General features: G+C 45.1%; 1 protein-coding gene across 1 annotated transcript in view; it reads left to right on the top strand.

The window, feature by feature from the left end:
* Positions 1–4,938: 4,938 nt before the first annotated feature.
* The window catches only part of TENT2 (terminal nucleotidyltransferase 2), a 67,110-nt gene continuing 49,796 nt past the window's right edge, over positions 4,939–22,252 (top strand). The window contains exons 1-4 of the mRNA XM_038765778.1: positions 4,939–5,017; positions 12,172–12,373; positions 13,967–14,092; positions 19,999–20,251. Of these exons, the coding sequence (XP_038621706.1) occupies positions 12,219–12,373; positions 13,967–14,092; positions 19,999–20,251 (534 nt within the window). The 5' untranslated portion in view covers positions 4,939–5,017; positions 12,172–12,218. The remainder of the gene's footprint in view (positions 5,018–12,171; positions 12,374–13,966; positions 14,093–19,998; positions 20,252–22,252) is intronic.

Raw genomic sequence — 22,252 nt, 5'->3', positions numbered from 1 at the left:
TTCAGCTATATAATAATAATAATGGCATTTATTAAGCGCTTACTACGTGCAGAGCACTGTTCTAAGCGCTGGGGAGGTTACAAGGTGATCAGGTTGACCCGCAGGAGGCTCACAGTCTTCATCCCCATTTTACAGATGAGGGAACTGCCAGTATGGATAAGGACTTTATGTCTGATATTTTAATTTATTTTCAGTGCCCAGTCTCCCCGCCTCTTTGAGGCCTGTCTCAGAGACCAGAGGGCCAGAAGTGGGCACTTGTATTCCCAGGTAATAATAATTATGATATTTGTTAAGCGCTTACTATGTGCCAAGCACTTTTCTAAGTGCTGGGGTAGATACAGGGTAATCAGGCTGTCCCACATGGGGCTGACAGTGCTTTGCACATAGTAAGCGCTTAACAAATGCCATTATTATTATTATTATTATTATTATTATTATTATTATTATTATTCCCAAGTTTTTGGTTCCGTGGCTTGCTGTGGGCAGAGACCGTCACCGCTTATGGTTGTAGTGGGAAGGAATGAATGAATGCGTGGCTCAGTGGAAAGAGCCCGGGTTTGGGAGTCAGAGGTCATGGGTTCTAATCCCAGCTCCGCCGCCTGCCAGCTGTGTGACTTTGGGCAAGTCACTTCACTCCTCTGGGCCTCAGTTCCCACATCTGTAAAATGGGGATTATGTCTGTGAGCCCCACGTGGGACAACCTGATCACCTTGTTTCCCCCACAGCGCTTAGAACAGAAGTACACAGTAAGCCCTTAACAAATGCCATCATTATTATGAATGAATGAATGAATGAATGAAGCGTGATTTAGCGGAAAGAGCCTGAGCTTGGGAGTCAGAGGTCGTGGGTTCTAATCCCAGCTCTACCTCTTGTCCGCTGTGTGACTTTGGGCAAGTCGCTTAACTTCTCTGTGCCTCAGTTACCTCATTTGTAAAATGGGGGGTTAAGACTGTGAGCCCCACGTGGGACAACCTGATTACCTTGTATACCCCCCAGTGCTTAGTACAATGCTTGGCACATTATAAGCGCTTAACAAATACCATCATTATTAGAACAGTGCTTGGCACATAATAAGCGCTTAACAAATACCATCATTATTAGAACAGTGCTTGGCACATAGTAAGCGCTTACACAAATATCATCATTATTAGAACAGTGCTTGGCACATAGTAAGCGCTTAACAAATACCATCATTATTAGAATAGTGCTTGGCACATAGTAAGAGCTTAACAAATGCCATCATTATTAGAACAGTGCTTGGCACATAGTAAGCACTTAACAAATACCATCATTATTAGAACAGTGCTTGGCACATAGTAAGAGCTTAACAAATACCATCGTTATTAGAACAGTGCTTGGCACATAGTAAGTGCTTAACAAATACCATCGTTATTAGAACAGTGCTTGGCACATAGTAAGTGCTTAATAAATATCATCATTATTAGAACAGTGCTTGGCACATAGTAAGCGCTTAACAAATACCATCATTATTAGAATAGTGCTTAGCACATAGTAAGAGCTTAACAAATGCCATCATTATTAGAACAGTGTTGGACACATAGTAAGTGCTTAACAAATACCATCATTATTAGAACAGTGCTTGGCACATAGTAAGAGCTTAACAAATGCCATCATTATTACAACAGTGCTTGGCACATAGTAAGTGCTTAACAAATACCATCGTTATTAGAACAGTGCTTGGCACATAGTAAGTGCTTAATAAATATCATCATTATTAGAACAGTGCTTGGCACATAGTAAGCGCTTAACAAATACCATCATTATTAGAATAGTGCTTAGCACATAGTAAGAGCTTAACAAATGCCATCATTATTAGAACTGTGTTTGACACATAGTAAGTGCTTAACAAATACCATCATTATTAGAACAGTGCTTGGCACATAGTAAGAGCTTAACAAATGCCATCGTTATTAGAACAGTGCTTGGCACATAATAAGTGTTTAACAAATACCATCGTTATTAGAACAGTGCTTGGAACATACAAGTGCTTAAATACCATAATAATAATAATGATGGCATTTGTTAAGTACTTACTATGTGCAAGGCACTGTTCTAAGCGCTGGGGAGGTTACATGGTGATCAGGTTGTCCCTCGTTGGGCTCACAGTCTTAATCCCCATTTTACTGATGAGATAACTGAGGCTCAAAGAAGTGAAGTGACTTGCCCAAAGTCACCCAGCTGACAGCGGGGCCGGGATTTGAACTCATAGCCTCTGACTCCCATTCTTTCCATTGAGCCACGCTGCTTCTCCATGGTCATTATTAGAACAGTGCTAGGCGCATGGGAGGGAGGGAGGGAATGAGGGAATGAATGAGGGGATGAATGAATAATAATAATAATTAATAATAATAATAATAATGGCATTTTTTAAGTGCTTACTGTGTGCAAAGCACTATTCTAAGTGCTGGATGAATGAATGAATGAGGGAATGAATGAGGGAATTAATGAATAATAATAATAATGGCATATATTAAGCGCTTCCTATGTGCAAAGCACTGTTTTAAGCACTGGCTGAATGAATGAGGGAATGAATGAATAATAATAATAATGGAGTTTATTAAGAGCTTACTTTGTGCAAAGCACTGTTCTAAGTGCTGGGTGAATGAATGAATGAGGGAATTCATTCATTCATTCATCCAATCATATTTATTGAGCGCTTACTGTGTGAAGAGCACTGTATTAAGCCCACATAGTAAACAGTGGGCTCACAGTCTAGAATGAATGAATGAATGAGAGAATGAATGAATGAGAGAGTGAATGAATGAATGAGGGAATGAATGGATGGATGGATTGATGAATGAATGAATGAATTCAATCGTATTTATTGAGTGCTTACTGTGTGCAGAGCACTGTACTAAGCCCACATAGTAAACAGTGGGCTCACAGTCTAGAATGAATGAGGGAATGAATGAATGAGGGAATGAATGAATGAATGAATGAATGAGAGATGAATGAATGAATGAGAGATGAATGAATGGGGTGAATGAATGAATGAGGGAATGGATGGATGAATGAATGAGGGAATGAATGAATGAATGAATTCAATTGTATTTATTGAGCGCTTACTGTGTGCAGAGCACTGTACTAAGCCCACACAGTAAACAGTGGGCTCACAGTCTAGAATGAATGAGGGAATGAATGAATGATAGCTGAATGAATGAGGGAGTGAATGAATGAATGAGGGGATGGATGGATGAATGAATGAATGAGAGAATGAATGAATGAGGGAGTCAATGAGGGAATGAATGAATGAGTGAATGAATGGATGAGTGAATGAGTGAATGAATGGATGGATGAATGAATGAGTGAATGGATGGATGGATGGATGAAAGAATGAGAAAATGAATGAGTGAATGAGGGAGTGAGTGAATGAATGAATGAATGAATGAATGAATGGATGGATGAATGGATGGGTGAATCCTTCCCTTCCCCACAGCATCTGTATATATGTATATATGGTTGTACATATTTATTACTCTATTTATTTATTTATTTATTTATCTTACTTGTACATTTCTATTCCATTTATTTTATTTTGTTGGTATGTTTGGTTCTGCTCTCTGTCTCCCCCTTTTAGACTGTGAGCCCACTGTTGGGTAGGGACTGTCTCTATGTGTTGCCAATTTGTACTTCCCAAGGGCTTAGTACAGTGCTCTGCACATAGTAAGCGCTCGATAAATACGCTCGATTGATTGATTGATCGATTGAGGGAATGGATGGATGAATGAATGAGGGAATGAATGAATGAATGAATTCAACTGTATTTATTGAGCGCTTACTGTGTGCAGAGCACTGTCCTAAGCCCACATAGTAAACAGTGGGCTCACAGTCTAGAATGAATGAGGGAATGAATGAATGATGAATGAATGAACGAATGAATTCAATTGTATTTATTGAGCGCTTACTGTGTGCAGAGCACTGTCCTAAGCCCACATAGTAAACAGTGGGCTCACAGTCTAGAATGAATGAGGGAATGAATGAATGATAGCTGAATGAATGAGGGAGTGAATGAATGAATGAGGGGATGGATGGATGAATGAATGAATGAGGGAGTCAATGAGGGAAGGAATGAATGAGTGAATGAATGGATGGATGGATGAATGAATGAGTGAATGGATGGATGAATGAATGAGTGAATGGATGGATGGATGGATGAAAGAATGAGAAAATGAATGAGTGAATGAGGGAGTGAATGAATGAATGAATGAATGAATGAATGAATGGATGGATGGATGAATGAATGAGAGAATGAATGAATGAGGGAGTCAATGAGGGAATGAATGAATGAGTGAATGAATGGATGAGTGAATGAGTGAATGAATGGATGGATGGATGAATGAATGAGTGAATGGATGGATGGATGGATGGATGAAAGAATGAGAAAATGAATGAGTGAATGAGGGAGTGAGTGAATGAATGAATGAATGGATGGATGAATGAATGAGAGAATGAATGAATGAGGGAGTCAATGAGGGAATGAATGAATGAGTGAATGAATGGATGAGTGAATGAGTGAATGAATGGATGGATGGATGAATGAATGAGTGAATGGATGGATGGATGAAAGAATGAGAAAATGAATGAGTGAATGAGGGAGTGAGTGAATGAATGAATGAATGAATGAATGAATGAATGAATGAATGGATGGATGGATGGATGGATGGATGGATGAATGAATGAGGCAAGCGGTCGGCAGCGGCGGCTCCGGCCCGGCTGGGCGCAGGCGCAGAACCCGTTCGGAGTTCCGGCTGTGCGTTTCGTTTTGTCCCGACCCTCGCTCCGTCGGTCGGTCCCGAGCCGTGCGGGGGGGGGGAGGGGGCGGAGGCAGCGGGTTTGACCTGGGCCGGGTTTTCCCTTCCGGGTCAGGGGGCGCTTCCGGGGCCGACGCCTCACCCGGCCCGACCCGTCCGACGGGCTGACGGACGGACAGGCTGACTGACAGGGCCTCGGCCTCCTCCTCCCCCCCCCTCCCGCCCGGCGGCTCTGCAGGACGGCGGTGAGCGATGGCTTCTCTTTCTCTTCTTCTTCTTCTTCTTCTGCCCCTTCTAAAAAAAAAGAAAAAAAAATGGCATTTATTAAGCGCTTAACTAGGTGCAAAGCGCTGTTCTGAGCGCTGTAGGCCGGGAGCCCGTTGGGGGGGCGGGGCCGGCCCCCTCCGCTGCCCATTTGGACTTCCCAACCGCTCAGCGCAGTCTTCTAGGCTGTGAGCTGCCCACGGTTGGGCGGGGACCAGTCTCTATGTGTTGCCAACTTGGACTTCCCAAGCGCTTAGCACAGTGCTCTGCACACAGTAAGCGCTCAATAAATACGATTGATTGATTGGCTCACTGCTCTGCACTTCTAGACTGTGAGCCCGCTGTTGGGTGGGGACCGTCTCTACATGTTGCCAACTTGTCCTCTCCCAAGCGCCTAGTACAGTGCTCTGCACACAGTAAGCGCTCAATAAATACGATTGATTGATTGATTGGCACACTGCTCTGCACTTCTAGACTGTGAGCCCGCTGTTGGGTGGGGACCGTCTCTACATGTTGCCAACTTGTCCTCTCCCAAGCGCCTAGTACAGTGCTCTGCACACAGTAAGCGCTCAATAAATACGATTGATTGATTGATTGGCACACTGCTCTGCGCTTCTAGACTGTGAGCCCGCTGTTGGGTGGGGACCGTCTCTAGATGTTGCCAACTCGTCCTCTCCCAAGCGCTTAGTACAGTGCTCTGCACGCAGTAAGCGCTCAATAAATACGACTGATTGATTGGCACACTGCTCTGCACTTCTAGACTGTGAGCCCGCTGTTGGGTGGGGACCGTCTCTAGATGTTGCCAACTTGGACTTCCCAAGCGCTTAATACAGTGCTCTGCAGGCAGTAAGCGCTCAATAAATACGATTGGTTGATTGGCACACTGCTCTGCACTTCTAGACTGTGAGCTCGCTGTTGGGTAGGGACCGGCTCTACATGTTGCCAACTTGTCCTTCCCAAGCGCTTAGTCCAGTGCTCTGCACCCAGTAAGCTCTCAATAAATACGATCGATTGAATGACCTCATTACTCTATTTTACTTGTATATGTTTATTCTATTTTTTTTTATTTTGGTAGTATGTTTTCTTTTGTTCTCTGTCTCCCCCTTCTAGACTGTGAGCCCACTGTTGGGTAGGGACCGTCTCTACATGTTGCCGACTTGTCCTTCCCAAGCGCTTAGTCCAGTGCTCTGCACCCAGTAAGCGCTCAATAAATGCGATTGAATGAATGAATAGGTTACCAACCTGCACTTCCCAAGCGCTTAGTCCAGTGCTCTGCACACAGTAAGCGCTCAATAAATACGATCGATTGAATGACCTCATTACTCTATTTTACTTGTATATGTTTATTCTATTTTTTTTTATTTTGGTAGTATGTTTGGTTTTGTTCTCTGTCTCCCCCTTCTAGACTGTGAGCCCACTGTTGGGTAGGGACCATCTCTACATGTTGCCAACTTGTCCTTCCCAAGCGCTTAGCACAGTGCTCTGCACACAGTAAGCGCTCAATAAATACGATTGAACGAATGAATCGATGAATGTGTTACTAACTTGTCCTTCCCAAGCGCTTAGTCCAGTGCCCTGCACACAGTAAGCGCTCAATAAATGCGATCGATTGAATGAACTTATCACTCTATTTTACTTGTATATGTTTATTCTATTTGCTTTATTTTGTTAGTATGTTTGGTTTTGTTGTCTGTCTCCCCCTTCTAGACTGTGAGCCCGCTGTTGGGGAGGGACCGCCTCTATATGTTGCCAACTTGTCCTTCCCAAGCGCTTAGTGCAGTGCTCTGCACACAGTAAGCGCTCAATAAATACGATTGAATTTATTGTTTTCATTACTCTATTTTACTTGTACATATTTATTCTATTCATTTTATTTTGTTAATATGTTTTGTTTTGTTGTCTGTCTCCCCCTTCTAGATTGTGAGCCCGCTGTTGGGTAGGGACCAGCTCTAGATGTTGCCAACTTGTACCTTTCAAGCGCTTAGTACAGTGCTCTGCACACAATAAGCGCTCAATAAATACGATTGAATGAATGAGTCGATGAATATGTTGCCAACCTGTACTTCCCAAACGTTTAGTCCAGTGCTCTGCACACAGTAAGTGCTCAATAAATACAATTGATTGAATGAATGAACTTATTACTCTATTTTACTTGTATATGTTTATTCCATTTGTTTTATTTTGTTAATATGGTTTTTTTTGTTCTCTGTCTCCCCCTTCTAGACTGTGAGCCCACTGTTGGGTAGGGACTGTCTCTAGATGTCGCCAACTTGTACTTCCCAAGCGCTTAGTACAGTGCTCTGCACACATTAAGCACTCAATAAATATGATGGAATGAATGAATTTATTACTCTATTTATTTTACTTGTATATATTTATTCTATTCATTTTATTTTGTTAATATGTTTTGTTTTGTTGTCCGTCTCCCCCTTCTAGACTGTGAGCCCGCTGTTGGGTAGGGACTGGCTCTAGCACTTAGTACAGTGCTCTGCACACAGTAGGCGCTCAGTAAATACAATTGAATTTATTGTATTTATTATTCTATATTTTTACTTGTACATATTCTAGTCATTTTATTTTGTTAATATGTTTGGTTTTGTTCTCTGTCTCCCCCTTCTAGACTGTGAGCCCACTGTTGGGTAGGGACTGTCTCTATGTGTTGCCAATTTGTACTTCCCAGGAGCTTAGAACAGTGCTCTGCACACAGTAAGCACTCAATAAATACGATTGAATTTATTGTATTTATTACTCTATTTTACTTGTGCATATTTATTCTATTCATTTTATTTTGTTAATATGTTTTGTTTTGTCGTCTGTCTCCCCCTTCTAGCCTGTGAGCCCGCTGTTGGGTAGGGACCGTCTCTATATGTTGTCAACTTCTACTTCCCAAGCATGTAGAACAGTGCTGTGCACACAGTAAGTGCTCAATAAATACGATGGAATGAAAGAATACTGTGTGCTGAGCACTGTTCTAAGCGCTGGGGGAGATCCAAGGTAATCGCTTGTAAGGCAAGTGCTAAGTACAGTGCTCTGCGCACAGTAAGCGCTCAGTAAATATGATTGAGTAAATGAAGGTAATTGGGTTGTCCCATGTGGGGCTCACAGTCTTGATCCCCATGTCACAGAGTCATTCATTCAATCGTATTTATTGAGCACTTACTATGTGCAGAACACTGTACTAAGCGCTTGGGAAGTAAAAGTTGGCAACATATAGAGTTGGTCCCTACCCAACAGCTCACAGTCTAGAAGGGGGAGACAAACAACAAAACATATTAACAAAATAAAATATATAGAATAAATATGTACAAGTAAAATAAATAGAGCAATAAATACGTACAAACATATATACATCTATACAGGTGCTGTGGGGAGGGGAAGGAGGTAAGGTGGGGGGGATGGGGAGAGGGAGGAGGGAGATTAACTGAGGCACAGGGAAATAAAAATAATAATGGCATTTATTAAGCGCTTACTATGTGCAAAGCACTGTTCTAAGCGCTGGGGAGGTTACAAGGTGATCATCATCATCATCATCATCAATCGTATTTATTGAGCGCTTACTATGTGCAGAGCACTGTACTAAGCGCTTGGGAAGTACAAATTGGCAACATATAGAGGCAGTCCCTACCCAACAGTGGGCTCACAGTCTAAAAGGGGGAGACAGAGAACAAAACCAAACATACTAACAAAATAAAATAAATAGAATAGATATGTACAAGTAAAATAAATAAATAAATAAATAGAGTAATAAATATGTACAAACATATATACAGGTGCTGTGGGGAAGGGAAGGAGGTAAGATGGGGGGGGATGGAGAGGGGGACTTGTCCCATGTGGGGCTCACAGTCTTAATGCCCATTTTCCAGATGAGGGAACTGAGGCCCAGAGAAGTGAAGTGACTCGCCCAAAGTCACCCAGCTGACAGTTGGCGGAGCCGGGATTCGAACCCACGACCCCTGACTCCAAAGCCCGGGCTCTTTCCATTGAGCCACGACTTGCCCAAAGTCACACAGCTGACAAGTGACAGAGTCAGAACTTCTGACTCTTAAACTCAGGCTCTTTCCACTGAGCCACGCCACTTCGCTGGGTTCTCCTTTACCCAATCAATCAATCAATCAAATTTAATGGGCGCTTCCTGCCTGCAGAGCACTGGACTATTACTACTGATAATAATTGTGGTCATCGTTAAGCGCGTACTATGTGCCGGGCAGTGTGCTGAGCGCAGGGGTGGATGCAAGTAAACTGGGTTGGACCCAGCCCCTGTCCCCCGAGGGGCTCCCAGTCTCAATCTCCATTTTACACAGGAGAGAACTGAGGCCCAGAGAAGTGAAGTGACTTGTCCAAGGTCACACAGCAGACAAGTGGCGGAGCTGGGATTAGAACCCATGACCTTCTGACTGCCAGCATGCTGCTTGGGAGAGTACAGTACAACAGAGGTGGTAGATAGGTTCCCTGCCCACAGCCAGTTTACAGTCTAAAGGGGGGAGCAGAGGACTTTCCCCTCACCTTTCCTTCAAGTCATTCAATCGTATTTATTGAGCACTTACTGTGTGCAGAGCACTGTACTGAGCGCCTGGAAAGTACAGTTCGGCAACAGACAGTCCCTACCCAACTACGGGCTCACAGTTAATGCTAATAGTTAAACGTCGTGGGCAGGAGCGTATCTTCTAACTCTGTTTTATTGGGATAATAATTCTGGTATTTGTTAAGCTCTTACTGTGTGCTATCAATCAATCAGTCGTATTTATTGAGCGCTTACTGGGCATCGTACTAAGCACTGGGGTGGATACGATTGAATCAATACAAGCAATTGTACTTCCCAAGTGCTTAGTACAGCGCTCTGCACACAGTAAGCGCTCAATAAATACGATTGAATGAATTGGACAGAGTTTACAGTCCAAACTGTACACCTGTATATATGTATATATGTTTGTACATATTTATTACTCTATTTATTTATTTATTTTACTTGTACATATCTATTCTGTTTATTTTATTTTGTTAGTATGTTTTGTTTTGTTGTCTGTCTCCCCCTTTTAGACTGTGAGCCCACTGTTGGGTAGGGACTGTCTCTATATGTTGCCAATTTGTACTTCCCAAGCGCTTAGTACAGATATGTACAAGTAAAATAAATAGAGTAATAAATATGTACAAACATATATACAGGTGAAGCAACTAGGGGGGTCTTGTGTTCTTTTTTGGGGTGGGCTTGCGTTGGTCCCAAGAATCCTAGGCTTTGTCCTCCCTGATTCAGGCCCAAAGTCCAGTCAGTGGGGAGAAAAGGGTTGAGACGAAATCACATTGGGCCTTGTGAACTCGTTGTGGGCAGGGAATTTGTCTGTCGTCTGTCCCAAGCGCTTTGTACAGTGCTTTGCACACCGTGAATGCTCCGTAAATACGATTGATTGACAATCCTCCCTTCGACAGGGTTGTCCAACAGCAAGAAGAAAGCCTGGGGCTTGGAGTGGCTTTCGTTCACTAATGTGAATCTAGAAGAAAGAATCAGTCCGTGGAATTTTTTGATTACCTTGTGCAGAGCACTGTACTGCGTTTGGGAGAATACCTTCCAGTAGAGTTGGTAGAAATGCTCCCTACCCACAAGGAGCGTACAGTCTGCAGGAGCCCGTTGTTGGGTAGGGATCGTCTCTAGATGTTGCCGACTTGGACTTCCCAAGCGCTTAGTACAGTGCTCTGCACATAGTAAGCGCTCAATAAATACGATTGATTGATTGATTGAAGTGTATCGTGGTGGGAAACCTTGGTGATTGGACCTAAATTGTGTCACTGAACTAAATTTCAGAAAAAAGGTGAACTGCTTCACTCCTTAAGATTTTTCTTGTGAGTAATTTACTTCTCCGATTTTAGCGTTTATGAATTGATGACTGGTTTTCTCAAGGGGCTGGTTAGCATTTCTACTTCATTAGGTAACTAAGCTTGCAGGCAGCACCTTCTGCAATCCGGGAAATGTTGGAAATTTCTACACCAGAAAGCTGTTTTCAGAACCCATGGTACATCTGGATCACGTGGGAAGTTTTGGGGTGACTTTTTAGACTTTCTCGTTTTCCAGTAACCAACGTAGTAGACCATTGGTCGACTAATATAACGGTATAGACGGTAGTAGACCGTTGGTCTACTGATATAAAGTGATCCTTTGGTTTGCCCGTAGACGGCGAGGCCGCATCGAGTCAAAAGCGCTTAGCCCAGTGCTCTGCCTGTAGTAAGCGCTCGATAAATACCGTGGATTGATCTGGTGATGTCGCATAGAGAATCTCACGGACAGGGACCCGGGCAAAATTCAGTCGTGTTCTTTTCTGGCCCTTCACGATTTGGGGTGAGCGGTGTTCAGACGCCAGTGTGGAAAGGGGAAAAATGTCCCATCCCCAAGCGGTGCACCTGCTGGAATTGTTTCTGCAGCATTGGGGATGGTTTTTTTTTAAATAATGGCATTTGTTAAGCGCTTACTATGTGCAAAACACTGTTCTAAACCCATCTAGCACAGCCTATGCTGTCTCCCAGGGCCCTGAGACACATCTGGTAGGGAGAGTGAGCGCAGTCTAGGCTCGCAGAACAGAATCTAGTAAATAAATAATCATGGTACTTGTTAAGCTCTTACTCTATGCCACGCACTGTTCTGAGCACTGGGGTAGATACAAGTTTTGGACATTCTCTGGAGACCTCCGTGGCGGCAAATACCTTATGCCCTCAAAGTATCATCTTTAAATAGGATACTCGGAACGGTTTGGTAGGGAGACTCTATTGCACTTGTTTGCGAAAAGATTTTGCTTTCCTCCAACTTAGTAACTAATATATAAAGTGACCCGCCAATGTATAGTAGACGCTTTTTGCGTCAAATAGCAACTTCATCTTCCAGTTTAAACTTTGGGTCTCAAGTCCCAGGGACAGTCATCCTTGTTTTAAATCTTTTTGAGGGTTAACCAGTGAAAACTAGTCCTCTAGACTGTGAGCTGGTTGTGGACAGGGATTGGCACTGTTTATTGTTGTATTGTTCTTTCCCAAGCGCTTAGGAGAGTGCTCTGCACACAGTAAGCGCTCGATAAATGCGATTGAATGAATGAATGAATGAATAAAAAGCGGATGAATCTCCTCTGAGTAGTTTAATGGTGGTTCTCTTTTTCAGGTCGCTGTAGGTGAAAGGCTACATGTTCACTTTTAGTGAAACGGAGCATGTTCCCAAACTCCTCCAACTTGGGTCGTCCACCCTTCCCTTTGAAGAACCAGCAGCACGATAACTTCTTCAGCAAGCTTCCTTTGCACCTGTCCCCAACTCTTCCCTCTCACCAGCAGATTCTGGGGGCTCAGTCCAATTTTCAGAATGCCGAGTAAGTGGAGCGGAATTTCAGAATCAACTCCTAAAGTCTGGGTTCTGTTGGATTCTGACACCCTTCTCTTTTTGGCATATGGGCTAGATAAAGGAGAGGAAAATGATTTTTCTCTCTTCCTTTCTCCTCGTCAAAACGAAGCAGGCTCCTCTCTGTTGTTTTCATTGGGTTCTCCCAGATCTGGAAGGAATTGATTAGGCAAAGCTGTACCTCGCCGTATTTCTGGTTTGCCTGCTTTGATCCAGCCCCTTTCAAACCTCTGAAAACATGAAGAACCGAGCTTGGTTTAAAAAAGGGAATGACAACAATGTAATATAACAGTAGTATCATCCTTGTGCTTCTCGCTTCTCCAAACAGTTCCTTCCCTCTCAACTCTCCCACTTCCAGGACTGCAGGGCTCAGGCTCTTCCCCATATTTGGAGTTCTCCACTTCACCAAACCACTTCTCTCCTTTCCTCTAAAATCCTACTGAGAGTCTGCCGCTATCATTCCGGTCCCGCCATTTGGTTAACCCCCTCAGCAACGTGATAACCTCATCTCTACCCCAGCGCTTACAACAGTGCTCGGCACATAGTAAGCGCTTAACAAATACCATCATCCTCACCACTAACTTATTTATCAGCGTATTCACTTGTTCCTCTGAATTTTAGCATTTTCCTCACTCTTTACTAGGATTTCTTAAACACCGTCTGCATTCTCCCTCCTTATATTGTAAGCTCTCTGATGGCAGGGTCACATCTTTTACCGCTCCTTTTTTGTTCCCCTAGTGATCAGTTCATCAGTGGTAGGTATTGAGCGCTTACAGTGTGCAGAGCACTGTGTCAGGCACTTGAGAAAGGGCAGTACGCTAGAGTCGGTAGAGACGACGCTTGCCCACCGGGAGTTTACAGTCAAGTTGGGGAGGCAGACATTAAATTACAGAAAGGGGAAACGGCAGATGTAACGATATGTACTTTAAGTGCTATGGAACTGAAGGTGGGATGAGTGTCAAGAGTTTAAGGGGTAGAGGTCACAGTGCGTAAGCGATGCAGAAGGAAGGGTGGGGAGAGCGCGTGGGGGTTTAGTCGGGGAGGGTCTTGTGGAAGAGATGTGGTTTTTGGAGGGCTTTGAAGGTGGGGGGAGCCGGGGACTGTCGGGTGGGAAGCAGGAGGGAGGTAGGTGGTGGGCAAGGGGTCGGCGGCGAAATAGACGAGATCACGGTACGGAGAGTCGGTTGGCATTGGAGGAGCCACGTGTACAGTTGGGTCGCGGCAGAAGATCCGTGACGTGAGGTTGGAAGGAGAGAGCTGCCCTTATTATACTCGTCCTCAGCACGTAGTCGTGGCACACTTACATTCCGTCATTGATATTTGCCCTACTACCTATTTTATCCTTGTTCTTCCTCCTACCCCCACTATTTGTAAAAAATGTTTTAGTTGCCTGGCTCCCCCTGCTAGACCGTAAGCGTCTCGAGGGCAGGGAACCCGTGTTTTGCTTCCGTGGCGTTTTCCCAAGCCAATGCCAACGACTAATGGACTGTACAGAGCTCTGCACGGCGAAGGTGCTCGGTCGATTCCGTGGAGACCGATACTGATCGCTTCTCTTTTCTTCTAGCCTGTCCAGAGCTCCCTTGAGTGGGAACCTCTCACCAGTCCCGCCTGGGCCATCCCAGCCTCTGTTAGCCTTTGGAAATGGCAGTCCAATACGTTCATCAGTTTCACCAACATTCCGCGGAAGGAAGTAAGTACAGGCTGCCCATCTCTCCGGGAGAGAACCGGGATCGCGTAGAATTTGGCTCCGGATTCGGGGGCTAGCGGTTGGCCCCTGGGATGTGGCAAAGTTGCCACATCTGTAAGGCTTTGAGCCCCACGTGGGGCATGGACTGTTTCATTGTATTTACTCCAGTGCTTAGTACGGTGCCTGGCACATAGCATTTAACAAATACCACTATATATATATGTGTTGCTGTGTGTTTATATGTATACACGCTACATATATATATATATTTGTATGTGTGTGTATATGTGTAAGTACAAATATAGGCTCAGTGTCGTCCTTAGCAACTGTGTGCTTCTGTCAAAACTTTGCCTCCTGGCATGCTTGGGAAATAGGAGGTCTTGGTTAATCCAAACTGCTGATCAGCTAAAAATCAGACCTGCTCAGTAGGGGGTCTGGGCGGAGGCAATCTCTACTGGAAGGGGAAGCTCCTGGAACGCCTGCCAGGAAAGGGAACCGCTCTAACAGAACAGCTAACGTTTCAAATTTCTGAAAACTCGAAGATAAAAAAAAAAACAAACAACTTCCCCTTTCCATGCTTCTGAGTATTCAGCATTACGCAAAAGTAATTTTGATTCCCCCGTGCTCTTTCTCTGTTACTAAATTTAATAAAGGCCGAAATGGTTCACGATGGGAACTTTGTCAGGGACCACAGCTCTAGAGCAACATTTATGGACACTTCAATCAGTCGTATTTATTGAGCGCTTACTGTGTGCAGAGCACTGTACTAAGCGCTTGGGAAGTCCAAGTTGGCAACATATAGAGACGGTCCCTACCCAACAGTGGGCTCACAGTCTAGAAGGGGGAGACAGAGAACAAAGCGAAACATATTAACAAAATAAAATAAATAGAATAGATATGTACAAGTAAAATAAATAAATAGAATAATAAATACGTACAAACATATATACATATATATACAGGTGCTGTGGGGAAGGGAAGGAGGTAAGGTTGGGGGTATGGAGAGGAAGGAGGAGGCTCAGTCTAAGTCTGGACTTCACAAAAAGTCCAAGGTCTGCAGACTAGGCCAAGAGTGTTTTTGAGGTCTAAGTGCCACAGTGGGAAGGTTTCAGAAGAGACGATCTTCTACCAAGCTCCTGGCTGACTCCGAAGGAAGTCCCGATGAGAGTTCCCAGCTTTGCAAGAATTTGTTACTGAGAATGAGGTTCACTCACGTGACTTTTTATCCAAAAAATATTCATGAAAATGAAGCTTTCTCGGTTATGCAATTGAAGCTCATAGGTCTCTTGAGAGCAGAGGTGTGTTTAAAGCAGCACATGGATCGTTTCATTTTTGTTGTTTTTAAAAAAGAAATGCTCGCAGAACTTGAAACTTGTTTGAGCCTTTGGCTGCTTTATAGCAGAAAGCTTTATGCTTGTGATTTTCACGGGGACCTTGGATAAAGGGATTCCCTGGGAACCTCTGTCAGTTTGAGCAGTTCCGCGAGAATTGCAGCTCTTTCGGTCTTCCAGTTACAGCATTTATTTATGGCAGCAGGCCAGCAGTGTGACCTTGGGCAAGTCACTTAGCCGCTCTTACCCCAGCTTAATTTAACCCAGCTTGGCAGAAACCCAGGTCTCCTGATTTGCGGACCCGGGCTGCTCCCTCTAGGCTATGCTGCCTCTGTCTCCGGGGAGAATTTCTGAAGGAGATACTTGGAAAAAAAAGTCCATGTGCCCCTCTGAAGAGTGAGCGTTGGTGAGGAGGATGGAGAGAGTGTGGAGCTGGGGGAAGACCTGGGAAAGACAAGGAGGTGATCTCTGGTGGTTTTACTTGAGCTTTTCCATTTCAGTAGGAAATCGTTCCATGCCAACTGCATGGACTCGAGAAGGGTTTAGTTGGGTTCACGAATGACCATCCCTGATGGAAAAAATTAGGGCTGTTCGAGTGTCCATCCCTAGCCTTGAGAAGGAATATCAAGAGGACCACCAATAATCCCACTGTAATTAAGCATCCTTAGGCAGCTGGGCTAGGTGAACCATTGCCCTTTCCCAGTGTGGCACAGGGATTTAATGACCAGTAATGATTGTGGTGTTCATTAAGCGTCTATGTGTCAGGCACTGTACTAAGCACTAGGGTGTACAAGCAAATCGGACCAGGAAGTGGAGAGGTGGGAGAGAGGTTGTCTCTTCCTCCTGCAGTCTGGCCCGGAATTACTCCATAGTCGTTTGGTGCCGGGAGACCCATCGAGAAGGGGCCAGTGACCGTGGTCTTCTCAGAGTCACCGGTGGGGATGGAGGGCCAAAGGTCATCTTCCAAGGCCAAATTAAGGGGGAATGTGTTCTCCGCCATGGACCCCTGTGAGATCCTAGGCTGAGCTCACGGATCTTGAGGGTTTGGGGGTGGGATTTGGTAGTGAGAAACCAAATCCGACCGACCTGGGCCAGTTCGTTTGACCCCGGTCTTGTCCTGGGGAGAGGGTCACAGCGTACGCCACGTGGCTAGTGAGTCCAGTGAGATTGGCCTCACATCTGTGATCAGGCTACGGAGAGGAACAGGGCTCTCTCATGTAGGTAAGTTTTCTGTTTGCACAGTCCTGGGGACAGTCAGTACTAGATGACCAATAATTCCCCCTGTATACTCTTCCGTAGGGCTTAGTGCAGCGCTCTGCACACAATATGCACTTACGACCACTGTTACTACTGTGGCGATGCTTCTTCGCCCCCTACCAGAGTCCCTCCCCCAAAGTTAGTTTCAGGCGATTTCAGGTTCAGCCTGAAATTCATTAACGGCTCCAGACCAACCTTGAATTTTTTGGCATTGAACAAAAGTAGTCGCCACTTCCCCTCTTCCATTTTCCTCACTTGCTAGTCCTCCGGTTAACGTACATTATTTCCCCTTTTGCGAGGGTGGCGGAGAAATCCCAGCTCCGCCAATTGTCAGCTGTGTGACTTTGGGCAAGTCACTTAACTACTCTGGGCCTCAGGTTACCTCGTCTGTAAAATGGGGATTAAGACTGTGAGCCCCCCGTGGGATAACCTGATCACCTTGTAACCTCCCCAGCGCTTAACAGTGCTTTGCACATAGCGCTTAATAAATGCCATCAAAAAAAAATGAGGTCTTGCAAAGGGTGTATCTTTTAATTCATTCAATCATATTTATTGAGCGCTTACTGTGTGCAGAGCACTGTATTAAGCGCTTCCTCCTATCCTGGTCTCGGGGGTTCACTGGAATGTTTCTTTGTGTTTTCAGCTCTATGACAGAGCCCTGCTGAAGTGGATCCCGAAATAACTTTATCCCAGAAATCCCAATTTGAACTCAAGCCTTCCCTTTGTCTCCCTCACTGGATGCCTCAGCCACTTAGAGCGCATCTTCCCAGAGCCTTGTTCATTTAGCAGTGCTACGGCCGTGGGATTTTTAGTTTTCCAGTGAGCCGGCGGGCAAGGTAGCAACTGTCAGGATGGAAATGAACGATTGTAGCCGATGTTGAGAGAGACCCTGACGAACCGGAGTTGATAGCGTTCTTCCAGGTCTGCAATTCCCATTTCCCGGTTTCTCAGCGTGCCGCTCGGAAACCAGTTGAACATAGTCGTGTTTCAAGTTTATGTGCCTCGTTCTAGATTCTCCCACCTCCAGCCCTTTGCTCATATTCTTCCTCCTGCCTGGAACTGATGTCCTCTTAAAGGCTTGACCACAGCTGTCCTTACGCATAAAACCCTCCTCCAGAAGACCGTCCCCGATTAAAGTCCGATTTCCCCGGTCAACCGCATTCATAGCACTTCTCCCTTCACCCACCCTTTGTCCTTGTGCATAGTTTTGATTTACATTGTTTCACTCAGCTATTTATCCGCGTATCCTTCCATACTTCTGTTATCAACAGCCGTTACATTATTTCTCTGTCCTCTGCCTTCTATTTGTGAATAGCTTATGTCTACCCGTAACCATCGTGGGGGCCGGGACCGTGCCTCTTAAGCAAGCACTTAGTTACAGTCCTCGACGCACAGTAGATTCTGAATAAAATAGTATTGATTGATGAGATAATTATGTCTTTTTGAAAGAAAGATGGTATTCATTTTGTTCTTAAAGTCAAAATACTTTTCCAGATGATAAGAGTAAATTATAAAGGAATTGGCTCGCTTAAAAAGAAACCAGCTTCTGGTGTAAGATTTCCAAGCTTTTTTCCTTAATAAAAATCCACGATGACCCCGTAGCTGGGGAAAGTTTGCATTCTGTATTGAGAGTTAATTTTAATTTTAATAATTTGTAGTTATTTAGATTACCGTGAGAACTTAATCCCCGGTTAGTCGGTCTGTCGTATTTCTCAGTCAGTCGTATTTATTGAGCGCTTACTGTGTGCAGAACATTGTACTAAGCGCTTGGGAGAATACCTAGTTTACCCAGTGTTTTTGAGAATTCAAAAACAGAGAGTCCCGGGAGTTACTGGGGAAGTGAATATATAAAAGACACATTCCCTGCCCGCAATGAGCTTACAGCATAGAAGGGTTGTATTCTAAATGGAAAAAAGGTATCAGCCCGGGTTTCTAGTTTGGAAACAGTTTTGCCCAAGGACTACACTGTTTTAGTTGCCTTATAGTTTATCGCAAATTGATTCCTCAACTAATTCACGCACACGAGGCTGCTCGGTAATAAAGAAAGTTGGCTCAGGGATCTCCGTCGTGTTATAAATACGACCGCTTTTGGTAGGCTAGGCCAGTTTGGATTCACTGAGTCTTCGGGATGACCAAGTCTTTTCCCGTCTTCATCCTATTTACCGTCTTCTGGGCCTAGACCACTGCTGCTTCTGAAGCTCTAGATAACTTGGGGGTCACCCACAGTCAGCACCCCAACGCCAAGGTAGCCAGAGGTTGTGTAGCCTTGTCCCCGAGACCCCCCACCTCCTGATGATGCACAGGAAACCGAAACGGTGCATCTCTCAACCGAGCTTCCACTTTGTGCGGGTCAACCAGCGCATAGGGAAAGCCTTTTAAGAAGATGCCACACTCCAGATCTAGTCCTACATTTCCATGGGCCTCGTCAGTGGCAACAGGCATTTCTCGAACGGTGGAATTTTTGAAAGGGTCGGGATTAGTAAAGCCGGCTGCCTTGTGCAAAAAGACGGAAGGGGTAAAAAGATTCGGATCTACGAAAATCCTTTTTTTCCCCCACGGTAAGAGCAACAGATTGTGCTAGCGAAGACGAAAGTACGAATAAACGTGTTCACGTTCCAAAGCCGCCCCGCTACGTGAACGTTAGTATTTCTAAAAGAGGCTTTGGGGATGAGTCTTAAATTCGCCAAGTACGTTACGGTTCCTCGTTAAAACTGAGACGTTAAGTTTGTACGTCGAATTGCTGTTGACTGAATGAACGGTGAACCGAGGTTCTCTTCTGCCCAGATTACACTTTTTACTGTGTGTACAATGTAACCTCCCCAGGCATTCTACACTTTGAATGGCTTGTGAGGTAAGTCTTTTCTCTCCAAGCCCCTCAGTTTCTCACGGGGGGTACGTGCACCCGTTCTAAATTTGCCTCCGAAAGTCCGCTCCGGTTAGGCCCGCCTCTGGAACCGGGGGCGGGGAAAAAGGGCAGTCACTGCCACTTTTCTGGAAAGAGACCCCCCTAAGCACCCGGTTAGATTTCAGTTAGAAGATGACCCGTAGCCGCCACCTCCCCCCGCCCCCGTTTTCCCGACTTCTCCTTCGCTTGCCATGGTACTGCATGCTTGCTCCGAGCCGTCGGGTCACGCAACCGTGGCCCCGAATCCAAACGCCAGCCCGTAAAACCGCCCACGGGCTCCCTGTCAGGTTCCCCCCCCCCCGCCCCCTTCGTGGGCCCGCTGAAGGAGTCACCCGCCGATCACCGCGGCTGGAATTCCCGATCGGGTGCCAGCCTCTCGTTCCTCTCTAATCGGGAGTTTTTCTGTCCGTTCGCAGGCGACTGAGCAGCGAACAAAACGTCCCGTACGGCGTGAAGCGGCAGCGGTTCCATTCCCCTCACCTTGAGTCAACCGTAGTTCACCCGACAGTGCCTTTAAGAGACGAACGCAGATATTCCGTCCCGGGAGCCATCACGCCCTCGTTGTTTCCTACACACTATATACCAGATTTAGTCAGATGTGTTCCGCCCTTGCAGGAGACTTCATTTTTAGAACCGAGAGAAATCACACTTCCTGTGGCCAAAGATAAGGTAAATGAATGAAAATTTCTGCTTTCCCCTCGGGCAGTCAGATAAAACACAAATGGGCAGGAACTTGGGGAGGTCAGAAACGCCGCGTATTGTGCCGAGACAGATGATGCAGTGTGTGCTTTGTGTGTGTGTGTGGTTATTTTTGTTTTGTTTGCAATTTTTTTAAAAAAAATGGATCAAGTTATCTAGCCAGCTAGATGATTTGGGCTAGCTGTTCCTCTCTGAAGTCTGTTCTAGCTTCCTAGGGTTAGTTAGGGAGGTTAAGTAATTCAGGAGGCCTTCCCAGACTGAGCCCCCTTTTTCCTCTCCTCCTCCCCACCTCTGCCCTACCTCCTTCCCCTCCCCACAGCACCTGTATATATTTCTACAGATTTATTACTCTATTTTACTTGTACATATTTACTATTCTATTTATTGTGTTAATGATGTGCATATAGCTATAATTCTATTCATTCTGACGATTTTGACACCTGTCTTCATGTTTTGTTGTCTGTCTCCCCCTTCCAGACTGTGAGCCCGTTGTTGGGTAGGGACCGTCTCCATATGTTGCCAACTTGTACTTCCCAAGCACTTAATCCAGTGCTCCGCACGCAGTAAGCGCTCAGTAAATACGACTGAATGGCTTTGGGTCAGAGAGAACTCTCTGAGCTAATTGGCTGCTCACCCTTGTTCCCCAAATGGAAGTTTTAAAATAATTGCCACATTGCCAGTGATGTAATTTGCTTTGGTGCAGTCTTGTTTACCCAGTGTTTTTGAGAATTCAAAAATAGAGAGTCCCGGGAGTTACTGGGGAAGTGATTCATACAGAGTGATGTTACTAGAATGTGGATAGGCGCGAGGTTTTGTCAAGTAGGAATTCTAGATAAGTGAAATTCAGCTATTTAAATCGGTCGGCTTGGGAAACAACTCTGGATCCTGTGGGAATGGTACGGTGTTGTTTCTCGAGGGCACAGATTTAGAAATTGGGTACCTTCTCTTCCCTGTGTGAAACCAGAGGCACTCAGGGAAAGAACAGTGTTGCACATTTCTTCTTCTTTTTCTCTGCTGCTCTGGATTTACCAAGGGTTTTTTGTTTTGTTTTCTAAATGGTACCTTTTAGGCCCTTACTGTGTGTCAAGCATGGTTTTGAGCTCGGGGGTAGATACGTGTGTCAGGTTGGACCCTGCCCCTGTCCCACAAGGTGCCCACAATCTGCATTGGAGGGGGGAAGTTTAAATCCCCATTTTACAGGTGAGGAAACTGAGGCAGAGAAGTGAAGTGACTTGCCCAAGGGCACTCAGTCAGCAATTGAGAGAACCGGGGTTCCCAGAAGTGAACTCTACCCATTAGGCTGCGCTGCTTAAGCCCTGAAACTCCGTCACCTCTTGAGACTCTGTCTCTTTTCTCCCCTATTAATAATAATAGTGGTAATTTTTAGATGCTCACCATGTGCTAAGCACTGTACTAAGCATTGGGATAAGATATAATCAAGTTGGACAGAGTCCCCATCCCAAATGGGGTTCCCAGTTTAAGCAAGCGGGAAAACAGGTATTCCCGTCTCCTGCCTGGGTCCACTAGCAGTTGAGAAGAAAAAGATGGCATCAGCCGTGAAAAATAAGTAGGCTACAGTCAGGAAAGATAAATTTGGCATTTTCCAAAGGACCAGATTCCTTCCCATCTGCTCCCTTTCGGATCAGAAAAAGAGAAAGGTCAGGGCACACACAGTTGGGGTGATTTTAGGAATAACTGGTTTGGGGGAGTCCAGAAATGTCAAAGGCTGAGGGAGGGGGGATTATGCGACCAGTGAATGCTTTCTAGAACGCAGCTGATTAATGATAGCAGTTCACTGTGTTAATGGAACTGGCCGCGTATGGCTTCTTTAAACACCGGCCGCTTTGAAAAAAAAATATTTCTTTTCGAGGGGCCTTAACGTGCTGTGGCTCAGTTGTCTATCTGGAGGTTGGGAGAGCGGGAAAATTTGGTGGGGTGAGGGCAGGTTAAGTATCCAATGTTCCTTGTTAT

Source organism: Tachyglossus aculeatus, chromosome 23 (assembly GCF_015852505.1).
Source record: "Tachyglossus aculeatus isolate mTacAcu1 chromosome 23, mTacAcu1.pri, whole genome shotgun sequence".
NCBI classification, from domain to species: domain Eukaryota; kingdom Metazoa; phylum Chordata; class Mammalia; order Monotremata; family Tachyglossidae; genus Tachyglossus; species Tachyglossus aculeatus.
The sequence above is the reverse complement of the archived record's forward strand: the minus strand, read 5'-3'. Positions and strand labels throughout refer to the sequence as shown.